The following is a 17,626-nucleotide window of genomic DNA, read 5'->3' as shown; positions in this document are numbered from 1 at the left end:
GTTTTACCTAATAGCCTGCTAGGGGGTGGCAATGGCCCCCAGGAAGGGGTGGGTCACAAGCCCGTGATTCTGCTGCGGTTTCCAGTACATCATTTCTCAGGTACATGTTTGGACCCAAGACCCTTGTCCATTTGGGTGGGTCGGAGAAAAACAGAAGACCAGGTGTGTTTGTACTGAGGTTGCCAGGTCTCTGGGGCAGAGGTGGGAATGCAGACCAGAGCCTGGGTTAAAGAGGGGCTGGATGTAAGTGGGAGAATGAGACACATGGACAGGATGGGGCTCTTGCTGCTCTGTTGTTGTTGATGTGACCAGAAATAACACCAGTTCTATGTCTCTGTCCTGCATGCCAGATTGTGAGGGCACTGGAGCACCTGCACAGCAAGCTGTCTGTGATTCACAGAGGTCAGTGCCTGCCCAGCCCACAGGGGAGGTCCCCAGGTAGCCTGCATGCATGGTCCCACCCAGTCCCATGGGGTGGGTGCACCTCTCCCCCTTTTCCAAATGAGCTGGCTGAGGCTCAGGGAAGTGATGGGTTGGGATGAGCCTGCTGGGGTCAGGTGCTGAGCCTGCTTCTTAGGCTAGGCCACTCTCCAACTCTCCAAGCCATTTTTCTTGGTCCCTGCCCCAGAACCAGTCCCACCCCCTAGCCACCTCCTCTTAGGTTTGCTGCTACTCAGAGCAAGGACTAGATGGACCTTTTCCCTGGGAGCGTGACTGGTTTTGTTTGGACGTATTCTTTGCATATTGTGAAACGCACAGATCTATAGTTACTGGCCGATGAATCTGTTTGGAGTTTACACCTATGTAACCCCCACCTCTGGCAATATATAGTATGGTTCCTCCCTTCACCCCACCCTAGAAAGTTCTCTTGGCCCTTCCTGGATGGCCACTGTGCTCCACGTCCCCCCATGCGCCTCCACTGTTTTTTTCCACAGTAGATTGTTTTTTCTTGTTCTTGATCTTCATGTAAATGGACTCTCACACATATGTGCCTTCTTCCCAGCCTTTCATTGGGCTTAATGTTTCTGAGATCCACCAGGTTGTGTATGTTGCACTTCCTTCCTTTTTATTATTCTGAGTAGTTCTCTTAATCCGATGTACTGCTTTTTACAAAGTTGATTAGACTAAACCCCTTTGGCCACTGAGTGGCCATCCCAACCTCCACCCACAGCTCACCACTGTTGGCAGTTCAGCCTGAAACCTGCCAGATCTTTTACTGTGCTTTTATATGCTATGCACGTCCCCATAGAAAGCACGTGGAATGTGTGTGTGTTGTGTGTGTGTTTGCTGGAAGATTCCCTGCTGTGCAGCCTGCTCAGTATTGTTCTTGAGTCATGGGCCAGGCCCCAGGTTCTCATGCAGACCTCTCTCCTGTGCTTTTGGCTGCTGCCCTTTGCTTCCAGGCTGAATTTGCTGACCCTTTGGCCTGGGCTCTTGGGTCATTTCTGGGTCTCGCCCTGTCAGTGAAGAACCCCGTAGCCCAGCCTGGGAAGACCCCAGAGCTAGAGGTTGTGCCAAGAAGTGGGGGTCAAGTCCTCACCATGAAGCTGCCTATGCCAGGATGTGCCTGCTTCTCTGGACCTTCTGTCCACAGTGCTGGTGACTGGCGCAAAGATGCTGTCCTGGGTACAGCAGCAGAGGCCCGACTGCCTTCCCTGCTTTGTGGCCTGGCCAGTGGTTACAGCACATCCTCATTGCATTGTCACCAAGCTTGTGAACTTGGGCTTCGGCAGCACCTCTTGCAGTCTCAGTCCCTTCTCCACTCCCTGCGCCCTGGCAGCATCTGCCCCTGTGGCGGTCGGGGCGTGGGAGAAGCCCGCTGCTGTTCTGCCAGTGCTCCTGGAGCTGAAAAGGCCTATTCTGTCCCCGGCAGATGTAAAGCCATCTAATGTCCTCATCAACAAGGAGGGGCATGTGAAGATGTGTGACTTTGGGATCAGTGGCTACTTGGTAGATTCTGTGGCCAAGACGCTGGATGCTGGTTGCAAGCCCTACATGGCTGTGAGTAGTCCTCCGCTGCCCTATGTCTGGGGCCATGGCTGTGGGTCAGAGGGGATGTGCCTGCGAGACAACTGTCAGGTTGTGTCCTCTGTCCATCAGGGACAGGGCCTCCCACAGACACTGCCCTCCCTGTCCCAGAGGTGTCCCCTACAGCCCAGCCTGCCCAGGCAGCCCCTCTTGCTGTTGCTATTAACTGTACCCTGAAGTGCCTGTTTGGATGACCAGTGTTATGGATACCCATGTAGAGGCAGCACATGGGGTCTGTGCAGGTCCCTCCCACCCCACCACCAGTGTCCTGAAGGTGTTCTTCCCAACCCTCAGTCAGGAGTCCTTCAAGGCAAGGTTTGGGCCTTTATCACGAGACACTGGCCCTCACTTGCCTCAGTTTTACCATCTGTCCCATGACAAGGTGGGGTAGGATGAACTTGGGTGCTTGGGTCACCCCTGTTCTGGTCCCTTCCTGTGAGTAGGTGTTTATGCCTCCCTGGTCCCTCTTACAGCCGGAGAGAATCAACCCAGAACTGAACCAGAAGGGCTACAACGTTAAGTCCGACGTCTGGAGCCTCGGCATTACCATGGTACACTTGGGGCAGGAGCCAGCCCTGGATGGTTGGGAGGGGCCAGGAAGAGGCCATGCCCAGTCTGTGAGCTTTTGGAGGGCACATCAAATAGTTTAGAACCTGGAAAAAAGTGTTAGCTTCACAATCTGAGAAGAAAATGTGCCATCCAAAGTTATGATATATTAAAGGTAATGTCTACAGGTGGCATGAAGCCCTTCCTGCGTGGTGAGGGCACCCTTCCCAAGAGTTCTGGATACCTTGTGCCCCCTTGTCTGTTGGACTTTCTCCATAGTTCTTGATGCTTGTTGAGAAATCACAGCCAATCCCACATTAAGTGAACTCCTGGTACACAAATAATTTTAAAAGCAAAATGATAAAAATCTTAAAAATTTTTTTTGGCAGCAAGAAGTATGTTGCCTGTGGGGTCTGGTGCATTTCTATGAGTGTGGTGGACGGGGCTGGGTGGGGTGGGGCAGGCGCCCAGCCCTAGGCTGAACTGGAGTGGCTGCATCTGAGGTCCGGGGTAGGGCTGGGCCCATGTGACTCTTCTTTTTCAAGAACTGACCAGCAGAGTGTTGGCTCCTGCTCAGGTGTATGTTGAGGTTTAGTTAGCTGTTTTTAGGGAGCCTGCTTTGGCACAGTGTAGAGCGTGGGCTGGAGGAACAGGAAAAAGACTAGGGTGCCGTCAGGGGCACACATTTGTGCATGAGACCTGCGAACTCAGGAGAACGTTGCTGTCACGGCGGCCCCAGCATGCAGGAGTCAGGCCAATGGACTTACTGGCCTGAGTGGTGGTTGCCTCCCACACTCTATCCCAATCATTGGAACTAATGGTACAGATTTGTTGGCATTTTTCAAGGGGGTGTCAGCACCCTCCCTGCCTCAGTCCCTCTGGCTTCCTGGTGTTGGAGACAGAGTGCAATCAATAATCAAAATCAATCAGTAAAATATATGGAGCAAGGGGGTGTGGAGAAGAGTTAAGTGGGGTGGGGAGTGACTGGGTGACGTGAGCTGAGCTTCTGGTGGGAGGGTGGAGAGGGTCGTGCAGGGGACCAGAGGCAGAGGTCCAAGGTGGGGCATGCCTAGTGGGAGCCTGGGGCCCAGATCCGAGGGAAAGTTAGAGAATGTCAGGGTGAGAGTTCAGGGTCAGCGGAGATGTTTTAGGTTTTACTGAGGCTGCAGTTATTGTCACAATCCTTGTCATCACCGTATGACTGTAACTTTATAAGCTGTGTCTGTTTACAATGTCTGGGAAAGAATGAAAGTCAAAATCATTTTGTCAGAGACAAAAATGGAGGAACTGGTGATACTGGTGCTACAATTAAAATTTTTTCTTTTTCAAGTGGAGAGGAATATTCACAGTGTAAAGGTGGATACTATACCTGCAGATGAAAGTTTTCCAACTCCCCAGTTAAAAAAATGAGACCAATTTCATTCTGTATTTACAGGCTACACACAAGTGGTGAGATGTTAGAGACCCCACTCATGACCCCCTCATACATACACTCGCTCCAGCTCCCCTCCCTCCTTGTCTCTCCTTCCCTGCCATCTGTCTGTCCAGCATCACTACTGGGGACCAGCCACATTCTAGTGACCTGATGTCTCTGGGGAACTTAGAAAAGTGTGTGCTAGGTGCGTAGTTCAGTTACCAAATGCTGTGTAACAAACTAGTGGCTCAGACCAATAATGGTTTATTTCTTTTTTTAAAATGTGTTTGATTTCTTTTTTAGAGAAAGAGAGAAACACTGATGTGAGAGAAAAACATTGATTGGTTGTATCCCATATGTGCCCCGACTGGTGATTGAACCTATGACTTATGTACACACCCTGACCGGGAATCAGACCTGTGATCTTTTGGTCCATGGGATGATGCTCCAACCAACTGAGCCACCTGGCCAGGGCAGTTTGTTATTTCTTCTTTTTTTTTTTCTTTTTTAAATTTTTATTGTTATTCAATTACAGTTGTATGCCTTTTCTCCCCATCCCTGACCCCACCCCAGCTGAACCCACCTCCCTCCCCCACCTCCCCCCTCCCCCCGGTTTTGTCCATGTGTCCTTTATAGTACTTCCTGTAATCCTCTCTTACCACTGTCCCCCCCCCCCCCGCCCCCCCGCCGCCCCGGCTATTGTTAGATTGTTCTTAACTTCAATGTCTCTGGTTATATTTTGTTTGCTTTTTTCTTCTATTGATTATGTTCCAGTTAAAGGTGAGATCATATGGTATTTGTCCCTCACCGCCTGGCTTATTTCACTTAGCATAATGCTCTCCAGTTCCATCCATGCTGTTGCAAAGGGTATAAGCTCCTTCTTTCTCTCTGCTGCATAGAATTCCATTGTGTAAATATATAGTTTCTGGATCCACTCGTTTGCTGATGGGCACGTAGGTTGCTTCCAGTACTTGGCTATTGTCAGTTGTGCTGCTATGAACATTGGGGTGCACAGGTTCTTTTGGATTGGTGTTTCAGGGTTCTTAGGGTATAATCCCAGCAGCGGAATTGCTGGGTCAAAGGGCAGTTCCATTTTTAGTTTTCTGAGGAAATTCCATATTGTTTTCCACAGTGGCCTCACCAGTCTGCATTCCCACCAACAGTGCACTGGGGTTCCCTTTTCTCTGCATCCTCTCCAACATTTGTTTGTGGATTTGTTTATGTTGGCCACTCTGACTGGTGTGAGATGGTACCTCATTGTGGTTTTAATTTGCATCTCTCTGATGGCTAGTGATGCTGAACTTCTTTTCATATGGCTCTGGGCCCTCCATATGTCTTCCTTGGAGAAGTGTCTGTTCAAGTCCTTTGCCCATTTTTTAACTGGGTTGTTTGTCTTCCTGGAGTGGAGTCGTGTGAGTTCTTTATATATTTTGGAGATCAGGCCCTTGTCTGAGGTATCATTAGCAAATATGTTTTCCCATACTGTTGGTTCTCTTTGTAATTTGGTGCTGTTTTCTTTAGCCATGCAGAAGCTTTTTATTTTGATGAGGTCCCATTTGTTTAGTCTTTCCTTTATGTCCCTTGCTTTAGGGGATGTGTCTGTGAGGATGTTGCTGCGTGGAATGTCTGAGATTTTCCTGCCAATGTTTTCCTCAAGGACTTTTATGGTGTTACAACTTATATTTAAGTCTTTTATCCATCTTGAGTTTATTTTTGTGTATGGCGTAAGTTGGTGATCGAGTTTCGTTTTTTTGCATGTAGCTGTCCAGATCTCCCAACACCATTTGTTGAAGAGGCTATTTTTGCTCCATTTTATGCTTCTGCCTCCTTTGTCAAATATTAATTGACCATAGAGACTTGGGTTTATTTCTGGGCTCTCTGTTCTGTTCCATTGGTCTATGTGCCTGTTTTTATGCCAGTACCAGGCTGTTTTGATTAGCGTGGCCTTGTAATACAGTTTGATGTCAGGTATTGTGATCCCTCCTGCTTTGTTCTTCTTTCTCAAAATTGCTGCAGCTATTCGGGGTCGTTTATGGTTCCATATGAATTTCTGAAATGTTTGTTCTATATCTGTGAAATATGTCATGGGTACTCTAATAGGGATTGCATTGAATCTATAAATTGCTTTGGATAGTATGGCCATTTTGATGATGTTAATTTTTCCAGTCCATGAGCATGGTACATGCTTCCATTTGTTTGTGTCTTCCTTAATTTCTTTCTTCAGTGTTGTGTAGTTTTCTGAGTACAGGTCTTTCACCTCCTTGGTTAGGTTGATTCCTAGGTACTTTATTTTTCTTGTTGCTATATCAAATGGGTTTTATCCCCTGATTTCTGTTTCTGCAGTTTCGTTGTTGGTGTACAGGAATGCCTTTGATTTCTGAGTGTTGACTTTGTATCCAGCTGTTTTGCCAAATTCATTTATTAGGTCGAGTAGTTTTTTGGTGGAGTCTATAGGATTTTCCATGTCATCTGCAAACACTGACAGTTTCATTTCCTCCTTTCCAATTTGGATGCCTTTTATTGCTTTTTCTTGTCTGATTGCTGTGGCTAGGACTTCCAATACTATGTTGAATAGGAGTGGTGAGAGAGGGCATCCTTGTCTTGTTTCTGATCTTAGTGGGAAAGCTCTAAGTTTTTGTCCATTCAGTATGATGTTGGCTGTAGGTCTCTCATATATGGCCTTTATTATGTTGAGGAATGCTCCCTCTATTCCCACTTTGCTGAGTGTTTTTATCAGAAATGGGTGCTGTATCTTATCGAATGCTTTTTCTGCATCTATTGATATGATCATGTGATTTTTGTCTTTGCAGTTATTGATGTGATGTATTATGTTTGTTGATTTGCGAATATTGTACCATCCTTGCATCCCTGGGATGAATTCCACTTGGTCATGGTGGATGATCTTTTTAATGTATTGCTGGATGCGGTTTGCTAATATTTTGTTGAGAATTTTAGCATCTATGTTCATCAGCGATATTGGCCTGAAGTTTTCTTTCTTCGTTGCGTCTTTATCTGGTTTTGGGATTAGGATGATGCTGGCTTCATAAAAAGAGTTTGGGAGTCTTCCATCAGTTTGGATTTTTTCGAATAGTCTGTGAAGGATAGGGGTTAGCTCTTCCTTAAATGCTTTGTAGAATTCTCCTGTGAAACCATCTGGTCCAGGGCTTTTGTGTGTTGGGAGTTTTTTGATGACTGCTTCAATTTCGTCTGCTGTTATTGGTCTGTTCAGGTTTTCTGCTTCTTCTTCATTCAGTTTTGGAAGATTATATTTTTCTAGAAATGTGTCCATTTCATCTAGGTTTTCAAGTTTCTTGGCATACAGTTCTTCGTAGTAATTTCTTACAGTCCTTTGTATTTCTGTGGTATCAGTTGTAATCTCTCCTCTTTCATTTTTAATTGTGTTTATTTGGATCCTCTCTCTTTTCTTCTTGATGAGCCTACTTAAAGGCTTGTCGATTTTGTTTATCTTTTCAAAGAACCAGCTCCTGGATTCATTGATCCTTACAATTGTGCTTTTAGTTTCTATGTCATTTAACTCTGCTCTAATCTTGGTTATTTGCTTCCTTCTGCTTGCTCTGGGCTGTCTTTGTTGTTGTTCCTCCAGTTCTTGTAGGTGTAGGGTTAGGTTGTTTGTTTGAACTGTTTCTGTCTTCTTTAGGTAGGCCTGTATTGCTATGAACTTCCCTCTCAGGACTGCCTTTGCTGTGTCCCATAGGTTTTGGGTTGTTGTGAGTTCATTTTCATTTGTTTCCAGAAAGTTTTTGATTTCTTCCCTAATCTTGTTCTTGACCCATTCATTGTTTAATAGCATGCTATTCAGTCTCCATGATTTTGAGTGTTTGGGGTTTTTTCCTTTGGTGTTGGTTTCTAGTTTCAGTCCCTTGTGGTCAGAGAAAATGCTTGATATGATTTCCATTTTCTTGAATGTGTTGAGGCTTGCTTTGTGTCCTATTATGTGGTCTATGTTTGAAAAAGTTCCATGTACACTTGAAAAGAATGTGTATTTTGCTTCTTTGGGATGAAAAGCTCTATATATATCAGTTAAGTCCATTTCCTCTAGGATATTGTTAAGTGACACAATATCCTTGTTGATATTTTGTTTGGAAGACCTGTCCATTTTTGATAGTGGGGTGTTAAAGTCCCCTACTATAATTGTGTTGCTGTCAATATCTTTCTCGAAGTCCTCCAAGATTTTCTTTACGTATTTGGGTGCTCCTATGTTGGGTGCATATATATTTACAATGTTTATGTCTTCGTGCTGGATTCTTCCTTTGAGTATTAATGAAGTGACCTTCTCGGTCTCTCTTTATGACCCTTCTTTGGAAGTCTATTTTGTCTGATATGAGTATTGCTACCCCTGCTTTTTTTTCCTGTCCATTTGCTTGGAAAATTTGTTTCCAGCCCTTCACTTTCAGTCTGTGTAAGTCTTTTGTCCTGAGATGGGTCTCTTGTAGGCAGCATATGTATGGGTCATGTTTTCTTATCCATTCAGCTATTCTATGTCTTTTGATTGGAGCATTTAATCCATTTACGTTTAAGGTTATTATCGATAGGTAGTTATTCATTGCCTTTATTCCTGCCTGTGTTCCTCTCTCTTTCTCTTTTCCTTCCTTTCCTTAAAGCAGTCCCTTTAGCATTTCTTGCAGAGCTGGTTTGGTGGAGCTGTATTCTTTTAGACTTCTTTTGTCTGGGAAACTCTTTATTTGGCCTTCTATCTTGATTGAGAGCCTTGCTGGGTAAAGTAGCCTTGGTTGCAGGCCTCTGGTTCTCATTAGTTGGAATATTTTTTGCCATTCCCTTCTGGCTTGGAGCATTTCTATTGAGAAGTCAGTTGCTAACCTTATTGGGGCTCCCTTGTATGTTACTTCCTTTTTCTCCCTTGCTGCCTTTAAGATCCTCTCTTTGTCTTGGAAATTTGCCATTTTAATTATGATGTGTCTTGCAGTGGGTCTCTTTGGGTTCCTCTTGCTTGGGACTCTGTGTTTCCTGGATTTGGGTGACTTTTTCTCTCATCAGATTAGGGCAATTTTCCATCATTACTTTTGCAAACAGGTTTTCTATCCCTTGCTCTTCTTCTTCTCCTTCTGGTATCCCTATTATACGGATATTGTTACGTTTTATGTTGTCCTGCATTTCCCTTATTTCCTCTTCATTCTTTCTGAGCCTCTTTTCCTTTTCTTGCTCTTTCTGGGTGTTTTTTTCTACTTTGTCCTCCAGCTCGCTGATCCGATCCTCTGCTTCATCAAGTCTGCTTTTCATTCCTTCTACTGTGTTCTTCAATTCAGAAATTGTATTCTTCATTTCCTCTTGGCCCTTGTTGATAGTTTCTATTTCCTTTTTCATGTTGATATAGTCTGCAGTGAGTTCATTGTAGTTTCCCTGTAGTTTCTGGTAATTCTCTTTGAGCTCAGAGAGCTCAGTGAGCTTCCTGATGACCATTGCTTTGAGCTCAGTATCTGATAGTTGACTTGCCTCTTTTTCAGTTAGCATTCTTTCTGAGGCTTCCTCCTTTCCTTTCATTTGGGAATTGTTTCTTTGTCTTCCCATTGTTTGTGAGACTCTTCTTGTTAGCCTCTGCTTCTTAAATTGATCTATTCTTACTCCTTGGGTTTATGTTATGAACTTCTATGGTAGAATGCCAGTGGGATTCAGTGGTGCTGTCTCCTTAATCTCCTGTGCTCACTGGTCTTGAGCTGACGTTTGTGGGTGTAACACGGTCTAACTCTGGTCTTTTCAGCACTCCAGGTTTTCTTGTCTCACCTGTGGGGAAAAGAGGAATGGGGGCAAAAAAAAAAACAACCAAAAACGGAAGGAGGGAAAAAGGGAATAGAAAAGGAAAGGAAGGAAGGGAGTAGGAATAAAGAAAGATCGGGGGCAAGATAAGAAGGAATTTTTTAACAAAAATTAAAACAACAGAATAAATAAAAGAAGGCAGGAAGACAGAATAAAAAAGGTAAAGGATGGAAGGAAGAAGGAATAAAATAAGAAAGAAGGACAGAAAGGAAGAAGGAATTCAGGGGGAAAGAAGGAAAGAAAAAAGAAAAAAAAAGAAAAGAAAAAGAAAAGAAAGAAAGAAAGAAAAAGGGTCTTTTGCTGGCTTTAAACTGGTCAGGTTAGTTCTGCTGGTCGTCCTGTCTGTGGAACGGGAGGGGGTGGTTGGAAGGATTGGTTTCACTTTTCTCCCTTCCTGAGCCACACTCTTTGCTGTTTTTCAGCCTTCAGTCTAGTTCCTCCGGGTCCTTCTGCTCCCCACTAGCCTTTAGTTCACCAGCTGTGCTGTCCTTGATTTGCACCAATTAGGGGCAACTCACATTCCACCTTCTTGCTCTTTGCTGTCTTAGATGCTAGGGGCTCTGGGTGCTGCTATGGGGTAGTTCAGCCCCCTACTGGGTCGAGTCTTTCCGCGGAATGCAGTCTCTCCTAGCCCTGCAGCTCCCCTCTGCTGGGCGTTCTGCCTTCCTCCTAGAGAGCCAGTAGGCCCTGCAGGGTTCTGTGCACAGGGGCTAGGTAGGAGTTTTTCAGAACCAGTGCTTTTGGCTGTGGTTGCCTGCAGGCAGCCAGGCCGTTGATCGGGTTGTGTGGCTGATCTCTGCTTTGGACTTCGGTTGGTTGCCGATCCCCTGTTTTGGGTCTGTGCCAGCCACTGATCAGGTTGCGTGCTCACCCAGGAGCTTTTTGTCTGTGCTCCCAGGTAGCCGGGCGCTTATCAGTGCGCCTGCCCGCCCGGGGGTTTCAGGTGTGGGCCCCAGGCCACTGACCGGGGTAGGCACCCACTGGGGCACTTTGGGTCTGGCGCCCAGGCAGCTGGGCCGCTTATCAGGGCTCGCGCTCACCCGGGGTTTCAGGCGTGGGCCCCTAGAGGCATGCCAGCCGGGCTTCAGGTGAGCGCCGGGGCTGCTTTTCCGTGCTCACAGTCCAGGGATGAGGGGGGAGGGGCGCCAGAGGCCGCGGCTGCTGTGGAGAGTTCTCTAACTAGCTACTACGTGCCTCTATTTTCTTTTCCTTTTTGAGAAATTCTTCCTATTCAAGCCCCCCTGGTCCAAACAAGCACCTGGCTGCTCATACAGCCCAGCCTGGCTCTCTCCCAAGAATCCTGCAGCAGACCCTGCACCCGGGCCAGGGCTTCAGTTGCCCTCGCCCCCGCGGGGGTCCCGGGGATCTTATTGTTCTTAAGCACTCTTCTTACCATCAGATCTTTCAGTGTCCCCTATCTTTGGTCTCCGATCTTCATATATGCTGGAATACATACTGGAATATGTTGGCTGTTCGCTCTGCTCCTCAGATCAGCGAGGTATTTCAGTGGCGTTGAGGGGAAGTGTACTCCGCTCCCACCTATCTCCCCGCCATCTTCCAAGTCTCCGGCAGTTTGTTATTTCATGTGTGTCTGCAGTCTGGGCTGGACTCAGCTGGGTGAGTCTTCCAACTCCACATGGCTCTAGCTGGAGTCAGGGCTGGGCTGGGGTGGAAGGTTCAAGAAGGTTTTACAAACATGGGCTTGCACCAGATTCCTTAGGGCAGGCTTGTTCGCTGGGTGTCCTCATAGCATGGACATGAGCTGTGGTGACTGGCTTCCATGAGGGAAGTGCTGTTAAGTGCTTAGGCCTGGGGTTGGCAGTGTCATTCTGCCTCATCGTGTGGGTCAAAGCATGTCACAAGCCAGTGCAGTTCAAGGGGAAATTGATTTCGTCTCTGGAACGGGGCACTAGCAAGCACACACAGGGAGGAGAAGCTGTGGTGGCCACTGGGAGTGTAGCTGCAATAGTTACAAAGTTGTAGAAACACAATATAGAAATGCAGAGGAAAAATAGGGAAACAATCACGGTTGTTCTACTCCATACACAGCTTCCCCCCAGTGTCAACTGCCAACACTGTGTTTCCTTTCAGACATTTGCCTCTTTGTAAATAAAAAACATATTATATATATAATTTTTATTTTGCTTTTTCACTTAGCCTCATGTAATATTTCTCTGGGTTGTTATAAATCCCTGTAGGCATCTCTTCCAAAGTATTTACAACCATCTGCCACTGTCTACTCAGCCAGTTTTCTGATTCGGGACATTTCCCTTGTTTGTTTTTTTCTTTCAACTTGAAATCCCTGGCCGTCCTGGGGGAGGGACTGACAAAGCACTGCACATCAGGCTCGCCCCTCTGGGTGGCCTCCCTCCTGTCCTCGCTGAGCCTACCCTGGCTAGCTCTCTGTGGGTGCTTGACCCTTGCCACGGAACATTTGTCAGAATACACACTGGAAGGCTCTTGGCCATAATAAGTGTTGACTAAGTGCTGATCAGGTGAACACTCGTCTGGTGTCACAGGGCATGCCTCACAGTTGCCCTGGGAACTCAGCTGCTCTGTGATAGGCTGGTCCTTGGCGCTGGATGTTTAGGCTGCTTCTTAATATTCACTATTACAGAGAACACCATTCCATGTGTCTCTGTGCCCCGATGCAATTTTTGTTGTTTTCCAGTTTTTTAAGCTCTTTAGAAAAAATGACCAGGAAAGGGATTACCAGGTGAAGCTCTTGGACTTGTTTCCTTTGTTCTAATTATAACTCTGATAGGCCTCTGGACCCTCCTGGGGCAGCCCATACAGGGCCCTCATTTCTGCTAATTGGAATCAGTGAACATTCTAGGAAAGCACAGGCTGAGTTTATCCTGGTGAAATACACACACATGGAATTACACCCACACCCATTTGCGTTGAGCGTATCCTCCTCCATCTGTGGGGTGTGTTCATGTCTTGCCTGGAAAGGGGCCTTTAGCCTTATGGAAAGGCTCTTCCTTAGTACAATAATTAGTGATCTGTTTGGGTGCCGCTTGCCAACATGAAGCATTGGTTTGAGTTGAGGTCTCTTCTGTTCATTGTGGTCATTATGCCCTGTCATCAAGAAGTCTGCTATTTTAAGCAGGGGCCTGGGTTGACCTGATACGGGTTTCTTTTTTTTTTTTTTTTTTTAAATTTTGGCAGTCACAATCAGAACTCAGAGTTTGTCATAAGCTAGCCAGGTTTTCCCACAAATAACTTTCTGCCACCTTCTGGCAAGGCATGGGCTAGGTGCCTGGCACGTATGCAGAGCCTGGGTGGCCCTGAGGTCACGTGCAAGGAGGTCCAGGTCCAGGTCCAGCAGGATTGACAAGGCCATCCTAGTTACATGTCCAGGGGGTCAAGGAGAAACTGTGATGGGGACAGAGAGGGGAAGGCTTCCTGGAGGAGGAAGCATTGGAAATGGGCCTTGGGGGGGGGGGAGGGCAGTGGGAAGGTGGTGGAGAGTCGTAGAGGAGGAGGGGCTGCGAACTTCATTACCTAATGGGGCCTGGAGCAGGTTGTTGCAGAGTGAAGGAGCCAATCGGATGTGGGCCTCGTGTCTGACACTCGGATTGCCTCCTCTAATAACAACAGTAGACCAAGCCAAAGGCAGTGGAGGCTGAGACGTGGTGGGGAGGGGCTTGGCCTCTGGTGGACAGTGAAGCTATTGCCTGACCAAGTTCCTTTTCCAGCTGCTGCCTTGTGGAAAGGTGACTCAGGGCTGCCAGCTCCTCTGATTTTTCCAGATTCATTGGAATCTGAATTTTTATGTAAAATCTGAATTCAGATTATTTAAAAACCCAAGGATGGTCAATCTAGTCACAGCTCAGAGCAGGCTCTGCTCCATGAGCTGTAATTTCTGCCGACTTGGTCAGAGCAGCCAACCAGGGTGCCATCCTGGTGTTCACCTTTGCCCTGATGTCACGTGTCTGCCCTTGATCCACCTCTCAGTCCAGTTCCAAGCGCTGGGCCAGGACAGGGCATATTCTGAAAATGCCCTGCTTCTGGGTGCAGAGTGTGGGTAAGTCTGACCTAGTGCCACTGTCCTCACTGCAGATTGAGATGGCTATCCTACGGTTTCCTTATGGGTCCTGGGGGACCCCATTCCAGCAGCTGAAACAGGTGGTGGAGGAGCCGTCCCCCCAGCTCCCAGCTGACCGTTTCTCTCCTGAGTTTGTGGACTTCACTGCACAATGGTGAGTCTCCAGCCCTGCCCTGGCCATACCGTAGCTCCTCCCTGGGCCCCGTTGTCTTCCCCTTTAGCAAACAACCCCTCAAAGAACATAGCATCACAATGTGCAAGGTGGAAAGAGCACAGGAAAAGCTGACAGGCTGTGACTCTTGGGGAGGTTTTAATACAGTCCTTCTGAAAGTGGACATGCCCAAGGAGACTGAAAAACAAAACAAAAAGCTTTTAGGTTTGAATAGCATAAAGAAATTAACTTTTATTGATGTTTGGGACTTTGTACCAAATTAAAGAATGCCTGTGGGAACCTTATAAAAGTTGTATTTGAAGTTACAAAGGAAGTAGGAGACAGGAAAAAGGCAAAGGCAAACAGGCCATGTTCTCTGCCCATAATTAAATAAAATAAGCCCATAACTAAAGAGGGAAAAGACACATGGAAATTCAAAGTAAATTTTTCTGACTCACTCTTGGGTAATGAAAGAGATGCCAAAAACAAAATTCTAAGCTATTCGGAAGACAGAGAGGAGAGAACACATTAACATCTGTGCGCTGTGTGTAAAGAGACACTCAGAGGAAAACTTACAGCTTTTATTTCTTTTATTAGAAAATAAAAAAGACTGGAAACAAGCAAGCCTTGCAAATAGTCATCAGTCACCCTGACTCCTCTGGATTAGGGCCTTCCCTCGCCCTGGCCCTGGGATGAGGAATTGCCCCTCCTGGTTAAGGACACCAAGGATACGATTGTTAATGGTGGCATTTCAGTATCATTTCAATATTAGATTCATTGGAATTTCCCTAGATTGCTATGGAGACAAGAAAGCTAACATCCCAAGAGGCAAAGAATATGGTCCAAGCCTCTCTAGTTTTCACCCACGGATCCCACTCTGTCTTTGAGTGCTCTCCAGAACAGTCCCGCTCTTTCTTCCCTGAGCCCCTGGAGCCCATGTGTGCCCTCCCTGCTGGTCAGGGGCGGGCCCAACTGGCATGGAGGGGCTGGGCTTGCTTCCTCAATGCCAGCCAGGCCCCAGCATGCCCTATTCTCTCCTAGCCTGAGGAAGAACCCCACCGAACGCATGAGCTACCTTGAGTTGATGGTAAGTGGGTGGGAGTAGCACTGGGCTGGCTCCCTGGGCAGAGGGCTGCATCCACATGCACAGAGGTAGGCAGCTCCCCTGGCTTGCCCCTGCATAAATTCACTCAGGCAGTCATTCACTCCCTGACTCCCTCCCTCCTCCATGTGAGGCCCTGTGGAGGGGCATACAGGCAGTGCTGTGACAGAGGGTGCAGAGGGATGGGGATGCGGCAGGCAGGTGGACTCTTTTATCTGAAGGTGTCGGGAGGCTTCATAGAGGAAGTGACATTTGAACTGGGCCTGGAAGGATGACTAAGGATTTACCCAGGGATGGAGAGGGCCTTCCAAGCTGAATGCCCAACATGGGCGAGGCCTGTTATGTGTGGGGAGAAGTGCGTTCAGTGTGACTGGAGGGTGGCGATAGGAGGGCAGGGGAGGAAGCTGTCAGTGCTGTCTCTAAGAGGGGGGGAGGGCTTCCTGAGGGTGGAGGTCCTTGGAGGATGAGCAGGAGTTTGCTGGGCAAAAGGAGCGCACAGGGGCCTGGGCTGGTTTGGGGAGGTACGGGGCACCTCTGCCTCACGCCTTCTCCTCTCTCCCATTAGGAGCATCCTTTCTTCATCTTGCACAAAACCAAGAAGACAGACATCGCTGCTTTTGTGAAGGAGATCCTAGGAGAGGACTCATAGGGGGCAAGGCCCTCTAGCAGCCCAGTGCCCCCTCTGCTGGGGCAGTGCTTGCCCATGCCCATAAGCTGCTGCCATCCTGGCCTTGGGTATTCTGGGAAGAGTCATGGGGGCTGGTCCTAAGTGCCAAAGAACCAGACTGTCAGGGCTTCCTGCTGGGCCCAGACGGGCCCCACCAGTGCCTCTGTCCTGTACCAGTGCCTCGGTGCCTCTAACGACCCAGTCTTCAGCCCCTGAGACCCCGGACTTGGAGGGGCCTGGATGCCCCTACCAAGACATTGCTGCCCCTTGCAGAGAAGGTAGCTGGAACCTGTGCACAGGCCACTGCCTTGGCCCAGCCGTGGATGCCACCCAAGTTGTATGTTTTTTTAATCTCTTGACTGAATGGACTTTGTACACTTTGACCTAGGTGCCACATTTCTGTCCCAGCATGGGAACGCGGGCATGGGGATGTGGGGATGAGCCACATGAATCCTCCTGAGCCTCCCCCCCCCCCATGAGGGAGATGCCAGAGCACTCTGAGGCCTTCCCCTGGCATTGGCTGGAGGGCCTCTAAGGGTCACCAGCTAGCCCAGCCTCTGCCTTTCACCTTTAGGGGTGTTGTTTAACTTTCTGTTTTTATTTTTTAGTTTATCCTTTTTGGGTTTCTTTTGTTTTCTTTTTGCTTTGTGGGTTTGGCTGTTTTGGGGGGTATTTTTTTGCATGGTTTGGAGCCAGATAAGTTTTCTGTCACCTCCTAGGGGACCAGCAGGCCAAGACCCACCCTCTCTGCTAAGCTGGGGCCTAGGAGCATGGGTTCAAGATCTCTGCCCAGAGAGATACTCTCCTTGGGAACTGGCTTGACAGGTTATGGATTTGCTTTTAGTGTTCTTATATATGTATGTGTATATATATGCGTGTGTGTGTGTGTGTATAAAATTTTCTTTTTCTTTCTTTCTTTCTGTCTGTCTTTCTTTCTTCTCTCTCTCTCTCTCTTCTTTCTTTTTCTTTCTTTCAGAAAGGATTACCTGCCTTGGGTCCTATCCCTGATGAATTGGGGCAGTTATCCAATTGTTGTTTTAATAAAAAAAAAATTAAAAAGTGGGCCAGAAGGTTGTGTGAGACTGTCACAGAGGTAAGCCCATTCCTTGGTGAAGGTCTGTGGCCCATAGAAGGACCCTTGCCCTGGGACAGGGCCAGGCATTATGACCTGGGGACCCTGCACTGTCACACATGAGGGCACCGAGGTTCCCAGAAGGCTGTGATGAGGAATCAGGCCCTGTGCTGGGTGCCGGGCAGAACAGCAGACACAAGCCCAGCCACTACTGGGGCTGCCTGTCCCACTGTCATTGAAGAGTGCTTTGCCCCATGCACAGAGTGATTTGCAGGTGCTGGCCCCAGGCCTTGACATTGTCATTTCATGAAGGTGCTACATAATTGTCTTGGGTTATATTATGTTGTTATCCCCAGTTTATGGATGAGAAAACAGGCCCAGAGACCTGAAGTAACTTGCCCAAAGACACAGTTTGTAAGCAGAGAGATAGCCTTGGAGACAGGCAATGGTGCCTTGGAGAGGGCTTTCAGGGAGGCAGGGGCAGGTCAAGGAAGGCCTCTGCCAGGGTCTAGTCTGGCTGTGATCCTTAAGGCCTGGGCAAGGCCAGAAACCATCTTCCATCGGTCTCCAGCAGAAGGGAGTTTACTTGCTCACCTAAGTAGAACTGTATGTGGCTGCAGGCACAGTTGGATCCAGGAGCATGGTTAATATCCTATAGAGCTTGTGTCCATCTTAGCTGTTTTCTCTCAGTTTCACACTCCTCTCACGGGGACATGGTAGGAACCAAGGAGTCCAACCAGTTTAGCCAAGGGGCCCAAAACTCCAGCTGAAGTCCCAAGGCTGGTTTATTAGGTGGAAAGCA

General features: G+C 47.7%; 1 protein-coding gene across 3 annotated transcripts in view; it reads left to right on the top strand.

Annotated features, from left to right (window-relative positions):
* Positions 1–16,815, top strand: part of MAP2K3 (mitogen-activated protein kinase kinase 3) — a 37,341-nt gene extending 20,526 nt beyond the window's left edge. For 2 of the 3 annotated variants that reach the window (XM_045199042.3, XM_024564924.3), the window contains 6 exons: positions 351–402; positions 1,874–2,001; positions 2,502–2,579; positions 13,847–13,986; positions 15,025–15,070; positions 15,651–16,815. In XM_045199042.3, the coding sequence (XP_045054977.1) occupies positions 351–402; positions 1,874–2,001; positions 2,502–2,579; positions 13,847–13,986; positions 15,025–15,070; positions 15,651–15,734 (528 nt within the window). In that variant the 3' untranslated portion in view covers positions 15,735–16,815. The remainder of the gene's footprint in view (positions 1–350; positions 403–1,873; positions 2,002–2,501; positions 2,580–13,846; positions 13,987–15,024; positions 15,071–15,650) is intronic. The other variant, XM_045199041.2, reaches the window with a different exon arrangement.
* Positions 16,816–17,626: the final 811 nt, after the last annotated feature.

Source organism: Desmodus rotundus, chromosome 9 (genome assembly GCF_022682495.2).
Source record: "Desmodus rotundus isolate HL8 chromosome 9, HLdesRot8A.1, whole genome shotgun sequence".
Taxonomy (NCBI): domain Eukaryota; kingdom Metazoa; phylum Chordata; class Mammalia; order Chiroptera; family Phyllostomidae; genus Desmodus; species Desmodus rotundus.
The sequence above is the reverse complement of the archived record's forward strand: the minus strand, read 5'-3'. Positions and strand labels throughout refer to the sequence as shown.